This window comes from Phoca vitulina, unplaced genomic scaffold, assembly GCF_004348235.1.
Source record: "Phoca vitulina isolate PV1807 unplaced genomic scaffold, GSC_HSeal_1.0 scaffold21, whole genome shotgun sequence".
Classification (NCBI taxonomy): domain Eukaryota; kingdom Metazoa; phylum Chordata; class Mammalia; order Carnivora; family Phocidae; genus Phoca; species Phoca vitulina.
This window is the reverse complement of record NW_022589724.1, coordinates 21,464,848-21,490,623: the sequence shown is the minus strand read 5'-3', so window position 1 is coordinate 21,490,623 and position 25,776 is coordinate 21,464,848. Positions and strand designations below refer to the sequence as shown.

At 39.9% G+C, this 25,776-nt stretch overlaps 1 protein-coding gene across 1 annotated transcript in view; it reads left to right on the top strand.

Annotated features, from left to right (window-relative positions):
- Positions 1 to 24,276, top strand: part of LOC116641228 (olfactory receptor 1L8-like) — a 58,862-nt gene extending 34,586 nt beyond the window's left edge. Inside the window, 2 exon segments of the mRNA XM_032418853.1 lie at positions 11,070 to 11,080; positions 23,357 to 24,276. Coding sequence (XP_032274744.1) covers positions 11,070 to 11,080; positions 23,357 to 24,276 — 931 coding nt within the window.
- Positions 24,277 to 25,776: the final 1,500 nt, after the last annotated feature.

The following is a 25,776-nucleotide window of genomic DNA, read 5'->3' as shown; positions in this document are numbered from 1 at the left end:
ATCCCCAGGATGCAAGGGTGGTTCAACATTCGCAAATCAATCAGTGTGATAGAACACATTAATATGAGGAGAGAGAAGAACCATATAGTCCTCTCAATTGATGCAGAAAAAGCATTTGACAAAATACAGCATCCTTTCCTGATTAAAACTCTTCAGAGTATAGGGATAGAGGGAACATTCCCCAAGTTCATAAAATCCATCTATGAAAAACCCACAGCGAATATCATCCTCAATGGGGAAAAGCTGAGAGCCTTTCCCTTAAGATCAGGAACATGTCAAGGATGCCCACTCTTGCCACTATTGTTCAACGTAGTACTAGAAGTCCTAGCAACAGCAATCAGACAACAAAAAGAAATAAAGGTATTCAAATTGGCAAAGAAGAAGTCAGACTCTCTCTTTTCACAGATGACATGATACTTTATGTGGAAAACCCCAAATACTCCACCCCCAAATTACTAGAACTCATACAGCACTTTAGTAATGTGGCAGGATACAAAATCAATGCACAGAATCAGTTGCTTTCTTATACACTAACAGTGCATGAGTTAATTTGTCCATCTCTAGCTCTAATGATATATGAAACTGTCACATTAACCAGATTTTTTTCCCAAAACAACTAAAGGACATTTATTCTTTATTCAACAAATATTTATTTATTTATTTATTTTAAAGATTTTATTTATTTATTTGACAGAGAGAGACAAAGGGAGAGAAGGAACATAAGCAGGGGGAGTGGGAGAGGAAGAAGCAGGCTTCCTGCTGAGCAGGGAGCCCGATGCGGGACTCGATCCCTCAACAAATATTTATTGAACAAAAGCTTTGTCCCATATTGAGTACATAGTAGTGAACAAGAAATAGGAAGTCTCTATGTTCAAGGAGTTTATATCTTTATATCAAGCCAGGTTCACAAACATCAGATTCGGGGAAAGATAATAAAAATTCCTCCTATTACCTATTATGTTACAGGCATGGTGCTGAATAATTTGTGTGCATTGCCTCATTTATCCTCAAAATAGCATGATGAAGTAAGAATAGTTACCTCTCCTTTGCCAGTGAAGAATCTGAGCCAGAGAGAGGAAGTCACTTCCTAAGATCATAAAACATATAAGAGCCAGACTGAACATTGGGCCCCAGTCTGCCATACTGCAGACACTGAGCTTACACTCATTAGTGTATAACACCTGCCCAGGACTGGAAATGCATGTGAACCTGCCTGCTTTATATATATATATATATATATATATATATATATATATATATATATATAGCTACTTTTGAAACACAGTTAAGGAAGTAGTTGAGTTCATAGGAAAGAACCAGAGGCCCCTAAGACAAGTACATGAAACATAAAACAACAACAACACACTCTAAACATTTGGAACCACATAAAATACGACTTATAAACAAAATACAATATCACACATAATTACACACTGAGCTGACAGTTCAAGACCTCTTACCTATTTCTGGTCATGAGTAAATTCAGGAAACTTCTCCCCCAGACTGGGGAGCATATGTGTCTTTCTTCAGACTACACAATCTCATTTACTTAATTATGATGTCTGTCCAAGGATGAAAATGTGGGAGTTACAGAAAGAGACGTGGGGCAAACACTTGAATTCAATGGGACTGATTAGGAGATCCCAGATCACACACACAAATGCCCTGCACTTGTTTAAAGGGGCAACACTTATTTAGACTTCTATGCTCTTGTCTAAGAGAGGAAAAGAATAGGACTGGGGTCAATTACCCACACACACACGCACACACACACATACACAAACACACATGCACACACAAAGAAAATTCATGAAGAAAACATACTTATGTATCTGCATTGTACTGGCAAGGAAACACCACACAGACCCATACATATGTAGAGCTCTAGACACAGAGACACACCTTGCCCACCTAGATTTCCCAGCTCACTCTGACCTGTGCCATTTTCCTGAGTCCTCAGCTTCTGTTGAGAACACCAGGAACAAAGAGTAAGAAGAAAGCCTCTGTGAACCCATGATCTCATGAGCTCTCTGTGTCTGTCCTTGAGCTCCAGGGCAACAGGCAGGAGATAACAATTTTACAAACCTCAGAGAGGACTCATGGAAAGTCTCTAAGCTCCTGGTTAAGGAAAGAATCAAGCAAACTAATGGCCACCAATTCCTATCAGACCTTCGGGAGGAGCCTGTGCGGGAACTGGAGGGACTGAGCTGTTAGATCCATCTGAGAGGGTGATCCAGATCTCAGGGACACTCTAGGCTCCTTTCTGCCTGTTCATAGTTCCAGGGGGGAAGTAGGAATGGCTTAGCCTCCATCACCAGTGTTGCCAATGCACTGGGTCAGCCCTCCCAACAGCACATTATGGTCCAGGAAGAATAAGTCTGGCTTCTGCAAACTTCCACACCACTTGCTACCATAAGCACTCAATCTAGCTTTAACTTCATATCCTGCAGGTCCCCTCTCTCCCTTGGGAGAGACTTCAGGGCGTGAAGGTGTACCTTTTCCAAGAGAGCGTAGAGGGAGTAGATTGAGTCCTTGGGCTCAGTTCTCAGAAGAACTGGGTCTGGGCTATGCCTCTCATTAATAGTTGGCCCTGAGCATATAAAGTAATCCCCGCAGCCCTGTTACATCACCTGTAAAGTGTGGATAAAAATACATTGTCCTCAGAAGTTATTCTTGAAATTAAATGAGATGTTTCATGCAAAAGCATATAATAAATGCACAATGGACATCAGCTCTTGTGATCATTATCTTTGTATCTTCCAAAAAAGATAATGATATCTAGAATCACTGTTATTGCCATAGGATTGCTATTGAATGAATAATTGAATTAACTGATTAATTCTTCCAATCTAATAGTAAGAATTTATTCCTGCCCTAAGAGATTAAATGAGTTAAAACACATGAACTTAGAACTTTTTCTGGCATTTTCTAAGTCCTGAATAAACTTTGACTATTTTGTTGCTATGGTTTACAGACTCATTACCTTCAGCTGCTCACACATGCTCCCACATTTGTTTCATTAACATCTTAGTTATTGATAACTCCATGTTGTTCAAACCGAAATGTAGGAATCCTTTAGCTACCAGAGGAGAGCTGGGTGGGGGAATAGGTTCAGTAGGTGATGGGGATTAAGGAGCACCCTTGTTGTGATGAGCACTAGGTGTATGGATGTGTTGAATCACTATATTGTACACCTGACAATAATATTACTCTGTAAGTAAGCTAACTGGAATTTATTTATTTTTTTAAAGGTTTTATTTTAGTTATTTTATTTTGTGCAAATATCTTCATATCTTATTATCTCTCTTTTTTTAACTTAAATTTAATTAGCCAAGGTATAGTACATCATTAGTTTTTTATATAATGTTCAATGATTCATTAGTTGAATATAATACCCAGTGCTCATCATATTTTAATTTCCATCACCCAGTTACCCCATCCCCCCACCTACCTCCCTTTCCGCAACCCTCAGTTTGTTTCCCAGAGTCAAGAGTCTCATATGGTTTGTCTTCCTCTCTGATTTCTTCTCATTCAGTTTTCCCTCCCTTCCCCTAATGTCTCCTGCACTCTTCCTTATGTTCCACATATGAGTGAACCCATATGATAATTGTGTTTCTCTGATTGACTTATTTCACTTAGCATAATCCCTTCCAGTTCCATCCATGTCAATGTAAATGATGGAAATTCATCCTTTCTGATGGCTGAGTAATACTCCATTGTATATATGAACCACATCTTTATCCATTCATCTGTTGAAGGACATCTCCGTTCCTTCCACTGTTTGGGTTTTGTGGACATTGCTGCTGTGAACATTGGGGTGCAGGTGCCCCTTCTTTTCACTACATCTGTATCTTTGGGATAAATACCCAGTAGTGCAATTGCTGGGTCATAAGGTAGCTCTATTTTTAACGTCCTGAGTCCTCAGCTTCTGTTGAGAACACCAGGTTCCAGAGTGTTTGTACCAGCTTGCATTCCTACCAACAGTGTAAGAGGGTTCCCCTTTCTCCACATCCTCACCAACATTTTTTGTTCCCTGTCTTATTAATTTTAGCCATTCTGACTGGTGTAAGGTGTTATCTCATTGTGGTTTTGATTTGTATTTCCCTAATCACAAGTGATGTGGAGCATTTTTTCATGTGTGTGTTGGCCATTTGGATGTCTTCCTTGGAGAAGTGTCTGTTCATGTCTTCTGCCCATTTCTTGACTGGATTATTTGTTTTTGGGTGTTGAGTTTGAAAAGTTCCTTATAGATCTTGGATACCAGCCCTTTATCTGTAATGTCATTTGCAAATATCTTCTCCCATTCCGTAGCTTGCCTTTTAGTTTTGTTGATTGTTTCCTTTGCTGTGCAGAAGCTTTTTATCTTGATGAAGTCCCAATAGTGCATTTTTGCTTTGGTTTCCCTTACCTATAGAGACATGTCTTGCAAAAAGTTTCTTTTTCCAAGGTTGAACAGGTTGCTGTCTATGTTCTCCTCTAGGATTTTGATGGATTCCTGTCTCACATTTAGATCTTTCATCCATTCTGAGTTTATCTTTGCATATGGTGTAAGAGAATGGTCCAGTTTCATTCTCCTGCATGTGGCTGTCCAGTTTCCCCAGCACCATTTATTGAAGAGAGTGTCTTTTTTCCATTGGATATTCTTTCCTGCTTTGTCGAAGATTAGTTGACCATAGAGTTGAGGGCCCATTTCTGGGCTCTCATTCTGTTCCATTGATCTATGTGTCTGTTTTTGTGCCAGTACCATGCTGTTGACCCTGGTAAGATTTTATTTATTTATTTATTTGACAGAGAATAAGAGAGAGAGGACAAGCAGGGGGAGTGGTAGACAGAGGGAGAGGGAAAAGCAGGCTCCCCGCTGAGCAAGGAGCCCAATGCCGGGCTCGATCCCCGGACCCTGGGATTATGACCTGAGCTGAAGGCAGACGCTTAACTGACTGAGCCACCCAACATCTCAACTAACTGGAATTTAAATAAAAACTTTTTTTTTTTTTAATGTAGGAATCCTTGACTCCTACCTTTCTCTCACACTCCTCTCAATTCATCAGCAATTCTTGTCGGTTCCAACTTACAACCAAATACAGTATTCACCAAAATTTTACTACTTCCTCTGCTACCATTCCAGCCTATCATTTCTTAACTGTACTGTTGCAGTAGCTCTTAGGTGGTCCCCCTGCTTCCACGCAGCCCCCTTCTCCAGCCAGAGTGATCCTTTTTAAAGCTGAATCATGTTACTCTTCTGCTGGGAAGCTTCCAAGTCTATACAAATAATTCACAGTAAAAATCAAATCATAAAGCCTAAAGGACCTAGGCCCTGTTGGCTTTAAAATTATCCGTCAAAAAAAAAAAAACATATATATATATATATATCTCCTCCTGCTCTTCTACATGCTCACTCCCCTTCAGGGATGAATCTCATTTTTGTTGCTTGGACATAGCTGGCATTGTCACATCTCAGGATGTTACAGGTGCTGTACCTGCTCCCTGAAATACTTTTCCTGCAAATGTGCCAGTGGCTCTGTTCCCTGATGCCTTCAATTCTTTGTTCAAATATCACCTTCTGGGTGAGACCAGTTGTCATCACACCACTTAAAGTTGCAGCCTGTCCCCTGAATGCCTGATTTTTCCACAATACTACATTTTATATCACTTAAAAACCATGAAACTTACATATTAAGTTTATTTTCATTGTCTCCCCACTAGAATATAAGCTCCACAAAAGGAAAATATTTTTGTCTGATTTATTCACTTCTAGAAATTTCCATAAACAATAGACACATTTAGCTTTTTCTTTTCTAGAAATCAAGTCATGCTGTTTGTGAAGCAAAAGATAACTCATTTTCATAACCTAGATTAAGAAGGCATAAGTAAGCTGTCCCCACAAAGAAAGTTCTAGTTAAAAAAATATATACAGCCTACATTGGTTTAGGGAATTTGGAAATGAGATTTAATGCACTATGCTCCTCTGCTGGGTTTTTGTCACAGGCAAAAACTGATTTAAGGATAATAAAGCCAAAATCTTTGCAATATGTTTAGATTTTAGGAAACAATCAGACACAATGTGTAACTAGCAACTACATTACAAATGCAGCCATTCTCAACTTTATTACTCTAAGCACTTGCAGGCACACATACTCTTTATAACTACAGGACATGATAGACAAAAGGACAAAGAAACTAAAATGTTTATTGTTATCTCATTTACATAAATTGATACTATGAATTATCATTAAATTTCATATTAGCCATTTTTTATACAAACAATAACATTTATTTGCCATTTTTTATTTTAATTCCAGCATAGTTAACATAATGTTATATTGGTTTCAGGTACAATTTAGTGATTCAACAATTCTATATATTACTCAGTGTCACATTAGCCATTTTATTTATTTTTTTTTTTTTAAGATTTTATTTATTTATTTGATAGTGAGAGACACAGCAAGAGAAGGAACACAAGCAGGGGGAGTGGGAGAGGGAGAAGCAGGCTTCCCGCGGAGCAGGGAGCCCAATGCGGGATCATGACCTGAGCCGAAGGCAGACGCTCAATGACTGAGCCACCCAGGCACCCCCACATTAGCCATTTTAATGACTTTTTGTTAATCTAAAACCATGTTCCACAAACCTTCATACTAATTCAACTGTAATGGTCCATATGATAATTTTGTTCTAAAGACAAGTAGCAGATCACATTTGAGAATTCTTTTTTTTATTTTATTATGTTACATTAGTCACCATACAATACATCATTAGTTTTTGATGTGGTGATCCATGATTCATTGTTTTCGTATAACACCCTGTGCTCTTTGCAGTACATGACCTCCTTAATACCCATTACCAGGCTAACCCATCCCCCCTCCAAAACCCTCAGATTGTTTCTCAGAGTCCATAGTCTCTCATGGTTCATCTCTCCCTCTGATTTCCCCCCCTTCATTTTTCCGTTCCTTCTCCTAATGTCCTCCCTGCTATTCCTTATGTTCCACTAATAAGTGAAACCATATGATAATTGACTTTCTCTGCTTGACTTATTTCACTTAGCATAATCTCCTCCAGTCCCATCCATGTTGATGTAAAAGTTGAGTATTCATCCTTTCTGATGGCTGAGTAATAGTCCATTGTATATATGGACCACATCTTCTTTATCCATTCATCTATTGAAGGGCATCTCGGCTCTTTCCACAGTTTCGCTATTGTGGACATTGCTTCTATGAACATTGGGGTGCATATGGCCCTTCTTTTCACTACATCTGTGTCTTTGGGGTAAATACCCAGGAGTGAAATTGCTGGGTCATAGGGTAGCTCTATTTTTAATTTTTTGAGGCACCTCCACGCTGTTTTCCAAAGTGGCTGTACCAACTTGCATTCCCACCAACAGTGTAAGAGGGTTCCCCTTTCTCCACAATCTCTCCAACATTTATTGTTTCTTACCTTGTCAATTTTTGCCATTCTAACTGATGTAAGGTGGTATCTCAATGTGTTATCATCATTAGCCATCAGGGAAATTCAAATCAAAAGCACACTTGAGAATTCTTATCTTTTCAGCCTGGTATCAAGTGTTAAGGGGCAAGAAGGTATAACTTATACAAAATGCAATGTTATTCAGACCTCTAATCTTAGTCTAAAATTGTTTCTCTTCTTCAAGAGGAAACATAATGTGTAATCTTCCTTCAGAAAAAGAAGTTCATGTATTTTGATAACATGGCAAGTCATTCTTATCTCTTCAGATGGATAAGGAAGTACCTTAAGATGTTGACTTTGCAAAAATGAGAGTTGCTGATAATGCCACATACCAAGGGTTATGTGAAAATAACGAGGACATGAAGAGATATAGCTAAAGCTAAGGCAATAGGTTATGGAGATCATAACCTGAATATTTTTATTTCAGTGGGTTCTAGAAAAATAGGCAGGGAATACAACCAGGCAGGGGTCCAAAAAGGGGAAGAGACCATTGAAATCAAGGAAAATGTGGAGGGCACCAGAAACAAGGACAGTCACTGTATCAGTTAGCTTTTGCTGCGTAACAAACCATTCCAAAACTTAGTGACTTAAACAACAACCATTGTTTATATGACAATTCCATGGGCTGACAATTTGGGCTGGGAATGTGCTCAGCTGGATGGGGCTTCTTGTCTGGGTTTGGTTCTGTTGATCTCAACAAGGGCTCACTCATGCCTCTGCTGATACCTACCAGGCAGGTCACCTGGGAGCTGGTTGATTGTTAGCTGGAGAATCTTGGTTCTCCTCCATGTGGCCCCCATCTTCACACAGCCTAACTTGGACTAGTTGACATGGTGGTCTCAAGGTTCCAAGAGTAGCAGCAACAGAGTCTATGTAGGCTTGGAAATCTCACACCACTTTCACTGACTCTATTAGTCAAAGTCAACCACAAGTCCTGCCCAAAAGACTCAGTGGGTAGGGAAAAAACCACACTTGCAAGGAGGGGCTGCAAAGTAACTTGGCCATTTTTGCCACTTCCACAATTTTTCAAGGTGATGTCCCTGGAGACATCACTAGGAAAATTAAGAACATGGTATTAAGGAGGGTACATGTTGTGATGAGCACTGGGTGCTATATGCAACTAATGAATCATTGAACACTACAAATAATAATAATAATAATAAAAATAAATAAACTTTATTTTTTTCTGATCCAACTTTAATCTTTTTTTTATTATGTTCAGTTAGCCACTGTATAGTACATAATTAGTTTTAATGTAGTGTTCAAGGATTCATCAGTTAAGTATAAATAAATAAACTTTAAAAATTAAAAAAATAAAAAATAAAACTTTAAAATTTAAATAGCAAAAAAGGATTAAGTAATGAGAAGTGAGTAAACAACTCAATATTGTGCATGACAAAGTTTAAAAAAGTGATTATGCTTTTCTATAAAAAAATTAAAATTAAAAAAAGAACATGAGTGAGTAACGGCTACTTGGCAAAAATAATTTTCCTCCTATAGGGGCGCCTGGGTGGCTCAGTTGTTAAGTGTCTGCCTTTGGCTCAGGTCATGATCCCAGCGTCCTGGGATCGAGCCCCGCATCAGGCTCCCTGCTCTGTGGGAAACCTGCTTCTCCCTCTCCCACTCCCCCTGCTTGTGTTCCCTCTCTCACTGTGTCTCTCTCTGTCAAATAAATAAATAAAATCTTCAAAAAAAATTTAAAAAATAATAATTTTCCTCCTATAAAGTATCCCCAGAGCTAATTTCATGTCCCTGTTCCTCAGGGTATAGATAAAGGGATTTAACATGGATGTCACCACTGTATACATAACTGAAGCAATTATGTCTTTGACTTTGGAATTGTTTGATGAAGGAATGAAGTAAATCATGCAAGAGTCCCATAGTACAAAAACACCATGAGGAGGTGGGAGCCACAGGTGGACAAGGCTTTGCAGATCCTCTTGATGGAGGGGACTCTCAGGATGGTTGCCCCAATGCAGATATAGGAGCCCAAAATAGCACAAAATGGCAGGAAGGCAAACACTCCCCACTCAGTGAAGATAACTAGCTCATTGAGGGAAGTGTCTGAGCAGGTCAACTTCAAAAGGGTAGTGAGATCACAAAAGAAATGAGGGATGGTATTGTCAGCGCAGAAGGACAGGTGGGACAGGAGAGTATGCAACAGGGCATCGGGCACACGAGAAAAGCCAGGATCCAGCCAACAGTAAGATACACAGCTCCTCCCTCATGACAGTGATGTAGTGGAGTGGCTGACAGATGGCCACATACCTGTCATATGCCATCACAGCAAGAAGGAAATTGTCAAGACAAAAAGTATGAAAAAATACATCTGAGAAATGCACCGCACATAGGGGATGGATAAGTGTTGAGTCTGCATGTTCCTGAGCATCTTTGGGACAGTGACAGATGAGAAAGAGACATCAGAGAAGGCCAAGTGGCCAAGGAAGAAGTACATGGGCATGTGGAGGCAAGGGTCCAGCCTGATGAGAAGGATGATGAGCAGGTTCCCCAGCACTGTGGTCAGGTACATGCCCAGGAACAGGGTGAAGAACATGCCCTGCTGCTCTGACTGGATGGGGAGCCCCAGGAGGAGGAACTCAGACACTCTGCTCTTGTTCTCCCTCTTCATTGTCTCCTTAATCTCTGCTGGGATAAAAGGAATAGGAAATATCAGGGACTGAGATACGGTGGTTATCATAACCGTGTGTACATTACAGCCCCATGCTTTTTTTCCTGGAGACTGTGTCAAAATTGAGATATTTTGCTGTCTGAATCTTCTGTCTGCCCCCTTCTGGTCGCAGAATGCATCAGATTTCCAACAGCAAGCAAGATTTCCTTCAAAAGAGACCAGCATAAATTTCTTCACTTATTGAGCCATGTTCCAGATGCTTTCTTGGCACTGAGAATAAAACAGAAAATAAAACATTCAATCCTCTTCCTCCTTGGAGTTCACAATGATTGAGCACATTTTAGAGTATTGATCAAGAGCTAGGGCTTTGTAGCCAAAAATCTTGAATTGAATTCCAACCTCAACAATTTACTACCTGAGTGGCCTTGGGCACTTTCTCTATGTCACTGTGATGAGAGATCCTACTCTTCACCATTCTGCTGTTCCTGCCCTTCATTCATTTGGCAGAAAATCCTGGGCCATGTTTGGAATTGTTTCAGGGCTTCAAAATTACCCCAGCTACCTATATTCATACATATGATGACCCTATATTTTATTATCCAAGCCAGGACATTTTAAGAGTGAAAAGAGAATTACATAATAATTATACCAGAACAACAAGTCTACACCAAGATGTTCCTGGGCAAACCAGAATGTACAGTCACCTACTTATACCACACTTTCTAATTTGCAAAGGGCTTCCACATGTACTTACTTACATTAATTAGTAAACATTTATTGTGTGCCTGTAAAGCAGGCATTCCAACAGTTCTTTCATGTTACTATTATGGAAACAGGGGTGAAGTCACATACTCCAGCATGTATACTCATTGATGGACCCTGATCTAAAGCATAGGACTTCTGATAGTCTTTACACTAGGGGCCAGGCAACTCCTTCACTGGGAGTTAAATCAGAGTTAGAGGCCACAAACAGAAGCCCTAGAATGGAACCTAGTGAGACAGTATCATTCTAAGGCACAGGGATCTGATAGGAGAGCCTCTTCAAAGAACAGAGATGAACTCAGTCATCTCTGAGCTCATCTCAGTCAGTGGGACTGGAAGGAAGGCAGAGACTTAAACCTTTTGCTGATATGTGGCTGCCCGGTGACATTTATTGGATAAGACTTCTCTTTGGAACTCAGGTATTTGGGGGTGAGATCCAAAAGTTTCGTGTCAAGTAGGATCTTCACATTCAGTGATTGGATCAGGAAGAATAGAACTCTGACGTAAGCCACCCCCATGTGAAAGAAATAGCTGGCTACATGCCCAGGAAGGAGGAAGGGAAGCTGTCAGCTGGCTCTTTGGATGTTTCCTCTGCCTTTGCACAAAATACTCTATAAACAGTCAAGAAATGACTAGCGAGTTTAAAAATCTCATGCATTTAGGGAATAATCAGATGCTAGCACCCATTTAGTGTATGCTTATAATATGCCACATATTGTGCTGAATACTCCCATCATATTTTACAGTTCAGACTTCTTAGCCTTATAGAGATCGAGCCCAAGGTCCAAAATGAAGTTTTGAAAATAGGATATTCACTTTCTGTTCAGGAGACCCGGTATTCAAAGAACAAGTTCTTATGACCTAGGGACCTTTTGAATGTTTCATCCCTGTTTTTGAATGGCAGAAAAATGGGCAAGAAGATCTCCATTCAACAACAAGATTAATACCCAAAGGGAGACAGTATGAGCTTCTGATGAGAGAAGGAGCCTATGTGGGCTAATTCCCCAACTTCCTGCCTTCCCCTTGGGAGGTAACGTATGAAGGGACTAGAGGGGCTGAGCCACAAGTCCCAGGAGAAGGTGTCCTAGATGTCGATGTTGATGACATGGGAAGCAGAAGTGACCATGGCCTCCTTGGCTTCTGAAATAGCTACAGCACAGGGTCAGCCTTTCTATACCTCGCAGAATGGCCAAGACAGGGTAAGGCCTGGCCCTTGCAGACTCCCACATCTCAGACCTAGCTGCCATTAGAGCAAGTGTTCCACTGCCCCCTGAGGGCTTGCAGGTCTTCCCATTCCCCTGAGGTACTCTGCAGGCCAGGGGCTGAGACTTGTTCAGGAAGCAAAGTGGTGAGATTGATCCCAGGGCATTAGACACAGACTGACCTGAGATCAGTACCAGCTCTGCCACTGGGTGTCCTAAAAAAGGGACTTAAGTTCTGCTCCCTCAGATCTACGGCAGGTGGTAACAGTACCTTGCCTGCAAGGCTATTGTGAGAGTCAAAGGAGATACTGTGTGCAAAAGCACTAAACCCAGCCAGATTCCTAAAGACCAGTTGGCCTAAGGGACTAATATTGTAATGAATTTGCCAAATGTAACATTCACTTTAATAACTGTTCCAGTGCGTAACACACCAACCCAAGTCTTCATTTAATTTTAAATTATGATAGTAATAACTAAAAGCAGACTGTCAATGGGAAACAGGAACACAAGACTTTACTTTTCATTTTCTACTTTTGATAAATCAGACTAATGGTAAGATATGGCACCACAGAAATATATATATATAAGAAAGAGGGAGATTTTAACAATTGGCTTATGCAACTGGGTGTTATACGAATACAATGAATCATGGATCACTACATCAAAAACTAATGTTGTTTGGTGACTAACATAACATAATAAAATAAAATAAAACAATTGGCTTATGCAAGGGGAAGGAGTTAAGATGGCAGAGGAGTAGGGGACCCTAAGTTCGTCTGGTCCCTGGAATTCAGCTAGATAGTTATCAAATCATTCTGAACACCTGCAAAATCAATCAGAGATCTGAGAAAATAAATGCTGCAATTCTACAAATAGAAAAGTGACCACTTTTTGGAAGGTAGGAGGTGTGGAGACTTGAATCTGGAGTGATATGTCGGAGGATAGGTCAGTGGGAAGAAGGTTGGCTTAAGAAGGCTACACAAAGTATTATAAGTAGCAGAGCACAAAATTGGAACTTTTAGAAGTCTGCTACAGTGGAGGATGTCCCTGACTTAAAGGTGCTCATGTGGCGAAGCGGTCAGAATCCCAGGTGGGACAGCATGGTCTCAGGATCCCCGGGGTCACAAGAAGAACAGGAGTGCCTGAGTGTGGCAGAGTTCCCAGGCATCACAGTGGGGAAGCTGGCTGAAAACAGTGAGTCTCACCACCAGCTTTCCGCTTAGTGTTGCCATAAACTGTGAACTGCTGCATGGTCTCACAACTGCTCTCCAAGCCCAGCAAGAGGCAGAAGTATGGGGGGTGAGACCTCCCCTTCTTACCCCAGGGGTAATGGCTGGAGTCCACACCACTGGAGTCTACAAAATTTAGCAAATCTGAAACTCAGTTGCATGCCTGGGATAAAAATACTCAGTCACAGGCTGGACAAACACAGAGTTCTGATGGAAAACAGCGAGACAAGAGTGATTAACTGCTTTTCTGTGAGGGCTCACTGAAGAGTGGGGGGTGCGAATTTTCAGCTCTGGGGCTAGAGATCAGGGAGTTGCCATTTTCATCCCTCCATCTGTGCTGAAAGCCTTCAGGGAGCAAAACAGCACCACATAGTGCAATCTGGAGCTGCTTACACTGAGCCTGGCCCCCTGGCAAGGGAGGAGCATTTCCACAAATGCAGGGGCACCTGAGAATCAGCACAACAGGTCCCTCCCCCAGAGGACCAGCAAGAACAACTGGTTAGCACCAAGTATACCAATCATAGAGAACTGCAAAACTTCAGCTCTTGGGGAAAACAGTATATAGCATTCATGGGATTTCTTTTTCTTTAGTCTTTCAGTTTTATTATTTTCAGCTATTTTCTTATTTTTTCAATTCTTTCTTATTCTTTTTAATTTTTATTTTCATATATGTTAATATATATTTTATTTTTGGTTTCCATTCTTTGTATTTATATATATATATACATATATATATATAGTGTATACTGCTGTATATATGGTATATATAGATATATATAGATATAGATATACTAAAACTTATATATAAGCTTTTCTTTCTTTCCTATTTGGGGATCTAGTTTTTTTTTATTATTATTATTGTTATGTTTTTTTTAACAAGCTGACCAAAATATACCCAGAATATAGTTTTCTAAGAGAAAAGAAATAATAAAGATTAGAGCAGAAATCAATGACATAGAAAGAAAGAAAGAAAAAAAAAAAAAAAACAGTAGAATTGATCAACAAAACCAGCAGCTGGTTCTTTGAAAGAATTAATAAGATCAATAAACCCCTAGCCAGACTTATCAAAGAGAAAAGAGAAAAGACCCAAGTAAATAAAAACATGAATGAAAGAGGAGAGATCACACCAACACCAAAGAAATACAAACAACTATAAGACAATATTATGAGCAATTTTATGCCAACAAATTAGGCAATCTGGAAGAAATGGATGCATTCCTAGAAACATATAAACTACCAAAACTGAAACAAGAAGAAATAGAAAATCTGAACAGACCCAAAACCAGCAAGAAAATTGAAGCAGTAATCAAAAATTTCCCAAAAAACCAGAGTCCAGGCCAGATGGCTTCCCAGGGGAATTCTACCAAACATTTAAAGAAGAAATCATACCTATTCTACTGAAACTGTTTCAAAAAATAGAAATGGAAGGAAAACTTCCAAACTCCTTCTATGATGCCAGCATTACCTTGATCCAAAAACCAGACAAAGACCACATCAAAAAGGAGAATTACAGACCAATATCCCTGATGAACATGGATGCCAAAATTCTCACCAAGTTACTGGCTAATAGGATCCAACATTACATTAAAAGGATTATTCACCACGACCAAGTGGGATTTATTCTTGACCTGCAAGGGTGGTTCAACATCCACAAATCAATCAATGTGATACATCACATTAACAAACAAACAGAAAAAGGACAAGAACCATATGATCCTCTCAAATGATGCAGAAAAAGCATTTGACAAAATGCAGCATTCTCCTTGAAAAAAACTCTCTGCAGTGTAGGGATAGAAGGAACATACCTCAATATCATAAAAGCCACATATGAAAAACCCACCGTGAATATCATTCTCAATGGGGAAAAACTGAGAGCTTTTTTCCCTAAGGTCAGGAACATGACAGGGAGGTCCACTCCCACCACTGCTGCTCAACATAGTACCGGAAGTCCTAGCTTCAGCAATTAGACTACAAAAAGAAATAAAAGGCATCCAAATCAGCAAAGAAGAAATCAAACTTTCGCTCTTCACAGATGACATGATACTCTATGTAGAAAACCCAAAGACTCTGGCAAAAAATTGTTAGAACTGATACAGGAGTTCAGCAAAGTGGCAGGATATAAAATCAATGCACAGAAGTCAGTTGCATTTCTATACACTAACAATGAAGCAGAAAAAAGAGAAATCAAGGAATCAATCCCATTTACAATTGCACCAAAAACCATAAGATACCTAGGAATAAGCCTAACCAAAGAGGTAAAGGATCTGTACTCTGAAAACTATAGAACACTTATGAAAGAAATTGAGGAAAACACAAAGAAATGGAAAACCATTCCATGCTCATGGATTGGAAGAGTAAATATTGTTAAAATGTCTGTGCAACCCAAAGCATCTACACATTCAATGCAATCCCTATCAAAATGCCATCAGCATTTTTCACAGAGCTGGAACAAATAATCCTAAAATTTGTATGGAACCAGAAAAGACCCCAAATAGCCAGAGGAATGTTGAAAAAGAAAACCAAAGCTGGAGGCATCACAATTCCGGACTTCAAACTGTATTACAAAGCTGTAATCATCAAGACAGTATGGTACTGGCACAAAAACAGACACATAGATCAGTGGAACAGAATAGAGAACCCAAAAATGGACCCTCAATTCTATGATCAACTAATCTTCGACAAAGCAGGAAAGAATATCCAGTGGAAAAAAGACAGTCTCTTCAACAAATGTTGTTGGGAGAATTGGACAGCCACATGCAGAAGAACGAAATTAGACCATTCTCTTACACCATTCACAAAGATAAACTCAAAATGGATGAAAGTCCTAAATGTGACAGGAATCCATCAAAATCCTAGAGGAGAACACAAGCAGCAACCTCTTTGACCTCGGCCGCAGCAACTTCTTCCTAGAAATGTCTCCAAAGGCAAGAGAAACAAAAGCAAAATGAACTATTGGGACTTCATCAAGATAAAAAGCTTTTGCACAGCAAAGGAAACAATCAATAAAACTAAAAGGCAACCTATTGAATGGGAGAAGATATTTGCAAATGGTATATCTGATAAAGGGTTAGTATCCAAAATCTATAAAAAACTTATCAAGGACACCTGGGTGGGCTCAGTCAGTTAAGCATCTGCCTTTGGCTCAGGTCATGATCCCAGGGTCCAGGGATTGAGTCCCACATTGGGCTCTCTGCTCACTGGGGAGTCTGCTTCTCCCTCTCCCTCTGTCCCTCCCCCTGCTCATGTTCTCTCTCTCTCTCTCTTTCTTGCTCTCTCTCTCGTTCTGAAATATATAAATAAAATCTTTAAAAAAAACTTTGAAAAAATAAATGAACTTATCAAACTCAACACCCAAAAAACAAATAGTCCAGTTAAGAAATGGGCAGAAGACATGAACAGACATTTCTCCAAAGAAGACATCCAAATGGCCAACAGACACATGAAAAAATGCTCCACATCACTTGACATCAGGGAAAAACAAATCAAAACCACAATGAGATACCACTTCATACCAGTCAGAATGACTTAAATTAACAAGTCAGGAAACAACAGATGTTGGCAAGGATGCCCAGAAAGGGGAACCCTCCCCCACTGTTGGTGGGAATGCAAACTGGTACACCACTCTGGAAAACAGTAAGGACATTCCTCAAAAAGTTAAAAAGAGAGCTACCCAATGCCCCAGCAATGGCACTACTAGGTATTTATCCAAAGGATACAAACATAGTGATTTGAAAGGGCACATGTACTCCAATGTTTATAGCAGCAATGTCCACAATAGCCAAACTGTGGAAAGAGCTGAGATGTCCATCGACAGATGACTGGATAAAGAAGATATGGTATATATAGACAGTGGAATATTACTTGGCCATCAAAAAGAATGAAATCTAGCCATTTGCAATGATGTGGATGGAACTAGAGGGTATTATGCTAAGTGAAATAAGTCAGTCAGAAAAAGACAAATATCAGATTATTTCACTCATGTGGAATTTAAGAAGCAAAACAGATAGAGCACCTGGGTGGCTCAGTCTGTTAAGTGTCTGCCTTCAGTTCAAGTCATGATCCCATGGTCCTGGGATCGAGCCCCACATCAGGCTCCTTGCCTAGTGGGGAGCCAGCTTCTCCCCCTCTCTCTGCCTGCTGCTCCCCCTGCTTGTGCTCTCTCTCTCTCTGTCAAATAAATAAATAAAATCTTAAAAAAAAAAAAAGAAACAAAACAGATGAACATAGGGGAAGGGAAGGAAAAATAAAATAAGATGAAAATTGAAAGGGAGACAAACCATAAGAGATGCTGAGCTCTAGGAAACAAACTGAGGGTTGCTAGAGGGGAGGTGAATGGGGGAAGGGATAATTGGGTGATGGGCATTAAGGAGGGCACTTGATGTAATAAGCATTGGGTGTTATATGCAACTGACAAATCACTAAATTCTACCTCTGAAACTAATAAAAAATACATAAAATAAATCAAAAGAATTGGCTTATGCAGTTGTGGGAGCTGGCAAGTCCAAAATCCACAAATGCAGACAGACCTGCAGGCTGGAAATTCAGGCACTCTTGAACCAGAGTCTCTTCTCCAGGAAACCTCAGTTTTTGCTTATATTCTTAAGGCCTTCAACTGATTAAATAAGAGTAATCTCCTTTACTTAACATTATTCTATTTTACTTACATATTTTTCCTTTATAAAATATTTTACTTTATTTACTTAAATTGTGTTCCTTTACTTAAAGTCAACTGATTGTAGATGTCAGTCTTATCTACAAAATACCTCCATAGCAACATCTAAATTAGAATTTGGTTAACTAGGTACTGTAGCCCCAGCCATCTTGACACAGAAAATTAACCTTCAGAAGTGGTGAGGTCAGAGTGCCAGTCAAGGAATCCTCACCAGGGAAGAATTATGGAGATGGAGTTGCTAGGGGAAAATAGATCAGCAACCAATAAGGGATATTTCTCCATCTCTATGAACAAAGGAAATCAAGGATTTATGAGGAGACTGAATATTCAATAAAACATTCTAGTCCCTTGCTTGGTTTTTAGACCTGAGTCACTTTTCAGTCCCAGAATCCACTCACTGATGGAGAGGCCACATCCCAAGGAGGAAGAGCCATGCAACACTATAGGGAGAATACCCATGATGATTCTCCCTGTCTTTCCCCAGGGGTACCTATAGCCATTTACTTGGGCAGCTTTAAAAGCGGAAATGTCATCATGGTTTCATTGTTAGAGAGGATGCATATGGGGACAAGGTTTTAAATGGAGTACTGGTCCAAATCACTTATACAGTGGGTCCACTTAATCTGCAGACCCACTGTGTGATTTCACTAGTCTCCTAATATATAATTACAAAGATACACTTGGCAGTTGGCACATACCCCACATTGGATCCCTGGCCTGTGGGAAGCTCCTGAAACTGCCCATCGCAAGTCAGGGTAATAAATAAAAAATAATATATCCCAGGGGAATGGCAGAGAAAGCATGCCAGGGTGAATGTCCATTATTTCTCTCCTTAATTCACCACTTGAGTCCCTACAAAAACCAGACAGACCCTGGAAGGTGACAATGGACTATTGCAAACTCAACCAAGTAGTAGCCTCAATCTCAGCCATCCTACCAGATTGGTATATTTGCTACCGAAGACTAGGATGTGGCCTCAGGCACATGATTTGCAGCCACTGATCTGGTGGATGCATTATTTTCCACCCCTAACACATAAAAGGATCAGAAACAGTTTGCATGCGCTTTGAATGGAAATGGTATATGTTTTTCCTCAGGGCTCTGTTAACTCTTTTGAATTCTGTCATAGTAGAGTCCAAAAACATGCAGACAATCTGGATATCCCATAGAACATCACCCTACTCCACTGTATCAATGACACCATGGTAATTGGACCAGATAACCAAGAAGTTGCTAGCAAGTTGGAGCCTTAGCGAGACACAGTCTTGAGGGTAGAAGATAAGCACTGTAAAGATGCAGGGGATCCATGATATCAGTATCCTTTATAGGAACTAGGTTATCTAGGAGAGGGATTGGAAAGCTATGGCTGCATAGAATATGCCCTATAACCAGCTGACAGAGGAGGGAAATGCCTGAACATGGCTCACAAGTGGGTCAGCTCACTCTGTAAGTGCAGGTCAAAGATGGATAATGAATGTACTATAGCTCATCAAGGGTAGCCTTGTAAGATAGTCCTCAGCTTTAAGCTCTCTTTGGGGATGACCTCGGCTGAAAGAAACTGCTACACCCGAACATCCTTCCTTCCAGGGCCAGCCTACACCCATGATCAACATGGGGATATAAAGAGCTGTCCTTCTTGACATCTTAGCTCCAGAGCTCCCAGTAGGGTCAGCTGAGACCTTCATGAGGACTGTATCACAACCCACCTTCTCCCTCTGTCCAGCTCTGCTTCCTTCTCTCCCTTCCACAGTTGTGGATCCCTAGAGCACACTGTAATAAATATCCTGCAGGCTAATCTCCATCTGAAAGTCTGCTTCCTGGAGAACCCAAACTATAACACTCCCTACCTACCAAATACACACACACACACACACACACACACACACGTGTGCATATACTATCACCTTTGATTACCCTACACTTGAGGACACTAAAGCATGCCCTGGAGATGTTATGGTAAGTTTAAAAGGCTCTGGAAATAGTCAAAATCTTTAGAAGGTGGCCCAGGAGTTCATGGTCCCCCTGAGAGCAGCTCCACTCATTTCTGTGGCCATTGTGATTTCTGTCAGAGCAAACTCTCTTGAGGAGTCGGGTTGGAATGAGCACACCAAGCACCCTCAGCCCAACAAGGACCCAAAGGAGTCCAGGAGAGCAGAGGCAAACCCATGAGAAGCCCACAGGGTTTCCCTGACCAGGAGAGTTCCTGCTACAGTGAGTCTGGGCATCTCTGCCTTCTACAGTGGGGAGCAGAGAAAAACTGAATGATGCTGAGAGACAGAGGATGAGAAATAGACAGGAATTGAGGCAGAATCAGGAAAATACTATTTCCCTCTGGAATCTAGAGCAATCTATCTGCTTTTTTCCTTCTTCCCAACCGTTCTTGCTCATCACTGGCTAGAAAGTCAAAGGTCAGCTTTGACTGGTAGGTAAACATAACCAATTTGGGAAAGTGGTTCAGGAGAGAGAAAAGATTTTTTTAAACTGGGAACAGTGAGAAGATATCTGGATATAGAAAGTGAACACCAGCACACTGGCTGCCCACCTGACCATCCACCTCACCTGGGTACTTATTTCAGCCTCCTTTTGGCTCCTTTGGCTCCAAAAATCATATGGACACAATATATCAGATTTCAGCCTAACATTTAAGTCTGGCTTTATATTTTATGACCACCCTCTTTGATCTCTGGGCCAGTGTATATCATTATCCTATGGTTTTGAGGAACCAGATTATCAGTAAGTGGATAAGGGGAGTTTAGTAGAAAAGACACACACACACACACACACACACACACACACACACACACACAAGTCCTCTTCCCTGACACATCCCAGACTTTTAGAACGATTCCCTTAGATTTTCACTTCCAAAACTTCCTTCCATTTTTGCCAAGTACTCAACCCAGATGAGACACAGGGGTATCCAACCTCACTTGATCACTTTAAATCTTCATCTCACGCTCCCCAGGCATTCCCTTCACAAATAACTTATTTTTGCTGATGTATATTTTACAAGCTGTACTTATATGTCATGTTTCATTAGCTCTTTAGAATACCTAAAATCACTCAGTGCACAGGTGATAGAGGTCAAGTACACACCTCCACTTTGTGCTTCCAAGTCCAGTGCACTTTCTACCACCCTTGACTCAATACACACATAATGCACCGGCCACCCAAGACCAAACTGCCCCTTTTTGTTGCCAATCGATCATGTATACTAGAATTTTCAAATTCTGCAATCTGTTCAACACAGAAAAAATAGATTTCCCATTGTAACAGCAAAGGTCTGTTTTTAATGTGGGACAAAAAACATTTAAGGAAAAAATGTGTGGGACATGTGTGTGTGTTAAAATAGAAAACGATCAAGTTGGAAAAAAATAGATCCTGTGCATGATTGTTTCAGATATATTTTATAGTTTTACAAAAATCTGAGAAGACACATAGTGGTTAAACCTTGAAATTCAGAATAGACCTGGGTTTGAAACCTGTTTCTGCCATTTACTTGATGTGTGAGTTTAGCAAATTATTGTTACTCTCTCTATCTGTTTCCTCATCAGAAAAAAGTGGGAATAATAATAGTTTATTTCTCATAAGTTTACAGTGAGGATTAAACAAATTTCCACCTGTATGAGATAAGAGCTTAATTATTGATTCACTCTCAGATTATTCAAAGCATGGACAAATACACCTTCTAGAAAAGCTTTGTAAATTCATATTAAGGTCAATTTGACCATTAGAGCATTAAAGTATGTGGGCTAGGGTTATTTTACTATTCAGATTCATTACTTTTGATAACATGTATAAATACCTAGTTGGGGAAAAAATCATTGGCACCAATGGTGATGGGGAAGAAAATACATCAAATATTTACTCTGTGGCATCAAATATTTACTCTGTTCCTGGAACCATTCTAAGTACTTTAAGCACATTATAACATGAAAACCTCAAAAAATATTACGGGAAAAATGTTAGTATAGCTATTCACAGATAAAACACTGAAATTTAAAGATATTTAATTACTTGCCTGATATTAACCAACTGGAAACTAGCCATTTAATTGTATGAACAAATTAATAAATAGCCATTCTTTGAAATGTTATTAAAAACATGCCTATCCAATGTGCCCATTCTCAATGTCTGGATGAATAATTTAAAACACTTTGTAGGCATGAGGATATCTGAATCTATGTTGTTCATGGCAGCAAAGATTTAGAGGACATTTAGGGAAACAGTAAGTCAAGTGAGCCACATGCATAGAAGTTAGAAGAAAAGAATCAGAACATTGAAAGATATCCAAAGAATTATATAGAGACAGGAAAAAAAAACCAGAATGCGATATATGCCACGTATTATTGCAGTACTTATTGAAGTAAATGGAAGTAAAACATACCTAAACAAAACAATAATATCTTTTTCAACAATATATACATAACTAAATAAACAAATGGATGCTGGCATGGAAGGACATAAGCTTGCTTAATGGTTGGATATCCAAGATGTAGGAACATGATCTGACTTAGGAAACCAGAGGAAAAATAGGTAGAAAGTAAATTTAAGACAAGGATTTATATGGACTGATACTTATAGGTTGACGTTCACTAAGGAATATGAGCTTCTAAATAAGTACCTCTAAAGATAAACCAAGTATGACAGTAAAACTTTGTTGACCTGGGTTCATTATTCCTCTGATTTCCTTGTTGAATATTTCATCAAATCTCCTTTTTTGGAAAGGAGGTTCAAAGATAAAGCTTAGCATGACATAACTGAAAATTTGTTTTGATATAGACAGAGAAAAATGAAACCATCTAATCTAAAATAAATTCCCAACCCTACCTTTGTCAGTCTCTATCCTCTTACGTGGTTTATTTTTCTTTATAGAAGGTAGAACTATCTGATGATAGATAGATGATGATGATAGATACATGATAGATAGATAGATAGATGATAGATAGATAGATAGATAGATAGATAGATAGATAGATAAAAGATCAATCCTCCATGCCAGGCTTGTCTCTGCTTTTTTCATAATGGTGTCCCTACTCCCAGAGAGTATTTTTCACAAAGTAGGTACTCAGTAAACAATTATTTTTAAGATTTAATATTAAGCTGAATTAGTTAAGCTTTGTTTCTAAAAGAAAATTCTTCTTCCAGAAGTCCATGCTGTCAACACCAGAAACATGTGAAGTCAGCAAGCTGAGAAGGGAGGGCAGCACCAAGGACCACAAATTTGACAACTTGTCCACATGGTAGCTAAGGAGTGGAAAGTAAAGGAAAGCTTTATGGGTGGAAAGTAAAGGTAGGTAGAAACATACTTATTGGCTTGTTTGTGATTACAGTTATGAAAGCAATGTGTGTGTGTTAAATGGTAAGATTCTCTGTTTAGTTGGCTCTGTGACCATGGAAAAAGTCAACCAAACCAGTAGTGTCTCTGAGTTCATCCTCTTGGGTCTCTCCTCCCGGCCTGAAGACCAGAAGCCACTCTTTATCCTCTTCCTCACCATATACCTGGTCACCATAATAGGGAACCTACTCATCATCCTGGCCATCCACTCTGACTCCCAGCTCCAGAACCCCATGTATTTCTTCTTGAGTTTCCTGTCCTTCACTGACATTTGCTTTACAACAACCATTGTCCCCAGGATGCTAGTGAACTTCCTGTCAGAGAAGACCATCTCCTATGCTGGGTGTCTGACACAGATGTATTTCATTTATGCTCTGGGCAACACTGACAGCGGCCTTCTGGTGGTCATGGCCTCTGACCGCTATGTGGCCATCTGTGACCCCTTCCACTATGTCACCACCATGAACCACCACCGCTGTGTCCTGCTGGTGGCCTTTTCCTGCTCACTTCCTCACCTCCACTCACTCCTACACACACTGCTACTGAATCACCTCATCTTCTGTGACTCCAGTGTTATACATCACTTCCTCTGTGACCTCAGTCCCCTGATGAAATTGTCCTGCTCTTCCACATTTGTCAATGAAATTGTGATAATGTCAGAAGGTTCTGTTGTTTTGGTGACCCCCTTTCTGTGCATTACTTTCTCTTACATACGAATCTTCATCACAGTTCTCAAGATACCCTCAGCTGCTGGGAAACGCAAAGCCTTTTCCACCTGTGGGTCTCACTTCACTATGGTAACACTCTTTTATGGAAGCATCTTTTATGTCTATTTACAGCCCTTGTCCACCTACACTGTTAGAGATCACGTGGCAACACTTGCCTACACAGTTCTGTCCTCCATGCTAAATCCTTTTATCTACAGTCTGAGAAACAAAGACATGGAAAGGGGCCTGAGGAAGCTGATGGCCAGGAGGAAGTCCTAGCCAGAACCTCTGGGAGCGTGTTCATGAGGATCTCTGCTCCTCTGGACCCTGTTTCTGCTGGTGAGCAGGTGTAATCCTATCTGTCATGGATGTTGGGTTGTATCAATGTTGTTACAGTTGCAGCCATCAACCACTGAGACTATTATGATTCAGTAATTGGCTCAAGGTCAACCAAGTTCCTGGGTTCGAGTTTTCACATATCTACCTCTCTCTTCTTCCTCTTCTCCAGGAAACCACATCTTTTTCATTCCCTCAACTGCTGTTGAAACCTCTGTTTTCCACAAAAATTTGTGGAACTAATTCATATCTATTCAAAGACTTTGATTCCCTTAGTATCCTTCTTACTTTAATGAACTTTTGTAATCAGTTTTGCTAGCTTTTTGGAAGTCATTACAGTAATTTAGGAAGAGAAAGAGAGACAGAGACACAAAGATTGAGAGTTTCCTAAATTTGAAACTTCCACCAAAGAAAACAATGTGTCTGGCCTGTCAGTTTATACAGGGATCATGCCTCTTCCTTCTTCTCGATTACTGACAGCAGGATATTCTGGGCTCTGTAGTGAACACAAGCCCAACTCTTAGCCCTGATTAGCTAAGTGACTGAAATTCAACACACAACTGAACCTATGAACAGGCCAGTGTGCAAGGGCCAGAGTTGCCTCTGGGTCCTTACCCAGTCACCTGGTGTTTGTCCTTCATAGGCAATTGCTCCTCTTCTGCCCTCTCTTAGCTTCAACTCCCCTTAGTGATCCCTCAATTTCTACCATCCCTACCGCTCTGAGGTCTGTCTGCTTCCCAGGGAAAGATTTATTGTAGGTACTTAGAATTATTCTCAGTATCTTTTGAAGAGAGAGTTAAAGCCCATATGTGAATGTTGAAGGCAGATATAACTAGGAGCTTCCAGAACCATAGAGGCTCTGGGATGTAGAGTCATCCAGTACTACTGGCCAGGACTTGTTTCTGTTTGCTTTTGTTTTCATTCTTTATTTTCTATTACTCTCTCAGGTATTTTAGACTTTGCTGTATTTTCTATCTTAATATTTTTGCCACTTACTATTCTGTATCATTTCCAGAGATATTACTCAGCAGCTCTCACATGGGGCCTGTGAACCTGAATTTTAATAAACACCTCCCCCCCAGAGAAAACTAACATGGCCTTACATGAGAAGCTGAATGTTTGAAAATTTCTGATCATTCCTTATCTCAATGTTTGTATTTCTAGGACTCATGCCCTAAAGTAACAGTATATCAAATTATCAAACTGCATGTACACAGACACTTATTGATTACAGCATTGTTTGTAATAGTGAAAAATTAGAAACAGTCTAAATGCCCATCAATCAGTAAGATAAATGATGGTTCAATTTTTCCATAAAAATAAATAATATGTGGTCATTATAAATAATGAGGCGTATCTCTATCACTGCCCTGAAAAGCCATTATGCAAGTTGCAAAATAAAATGCTTAAGAATAAACCTGGGTGCTACATGCAACTAATGAA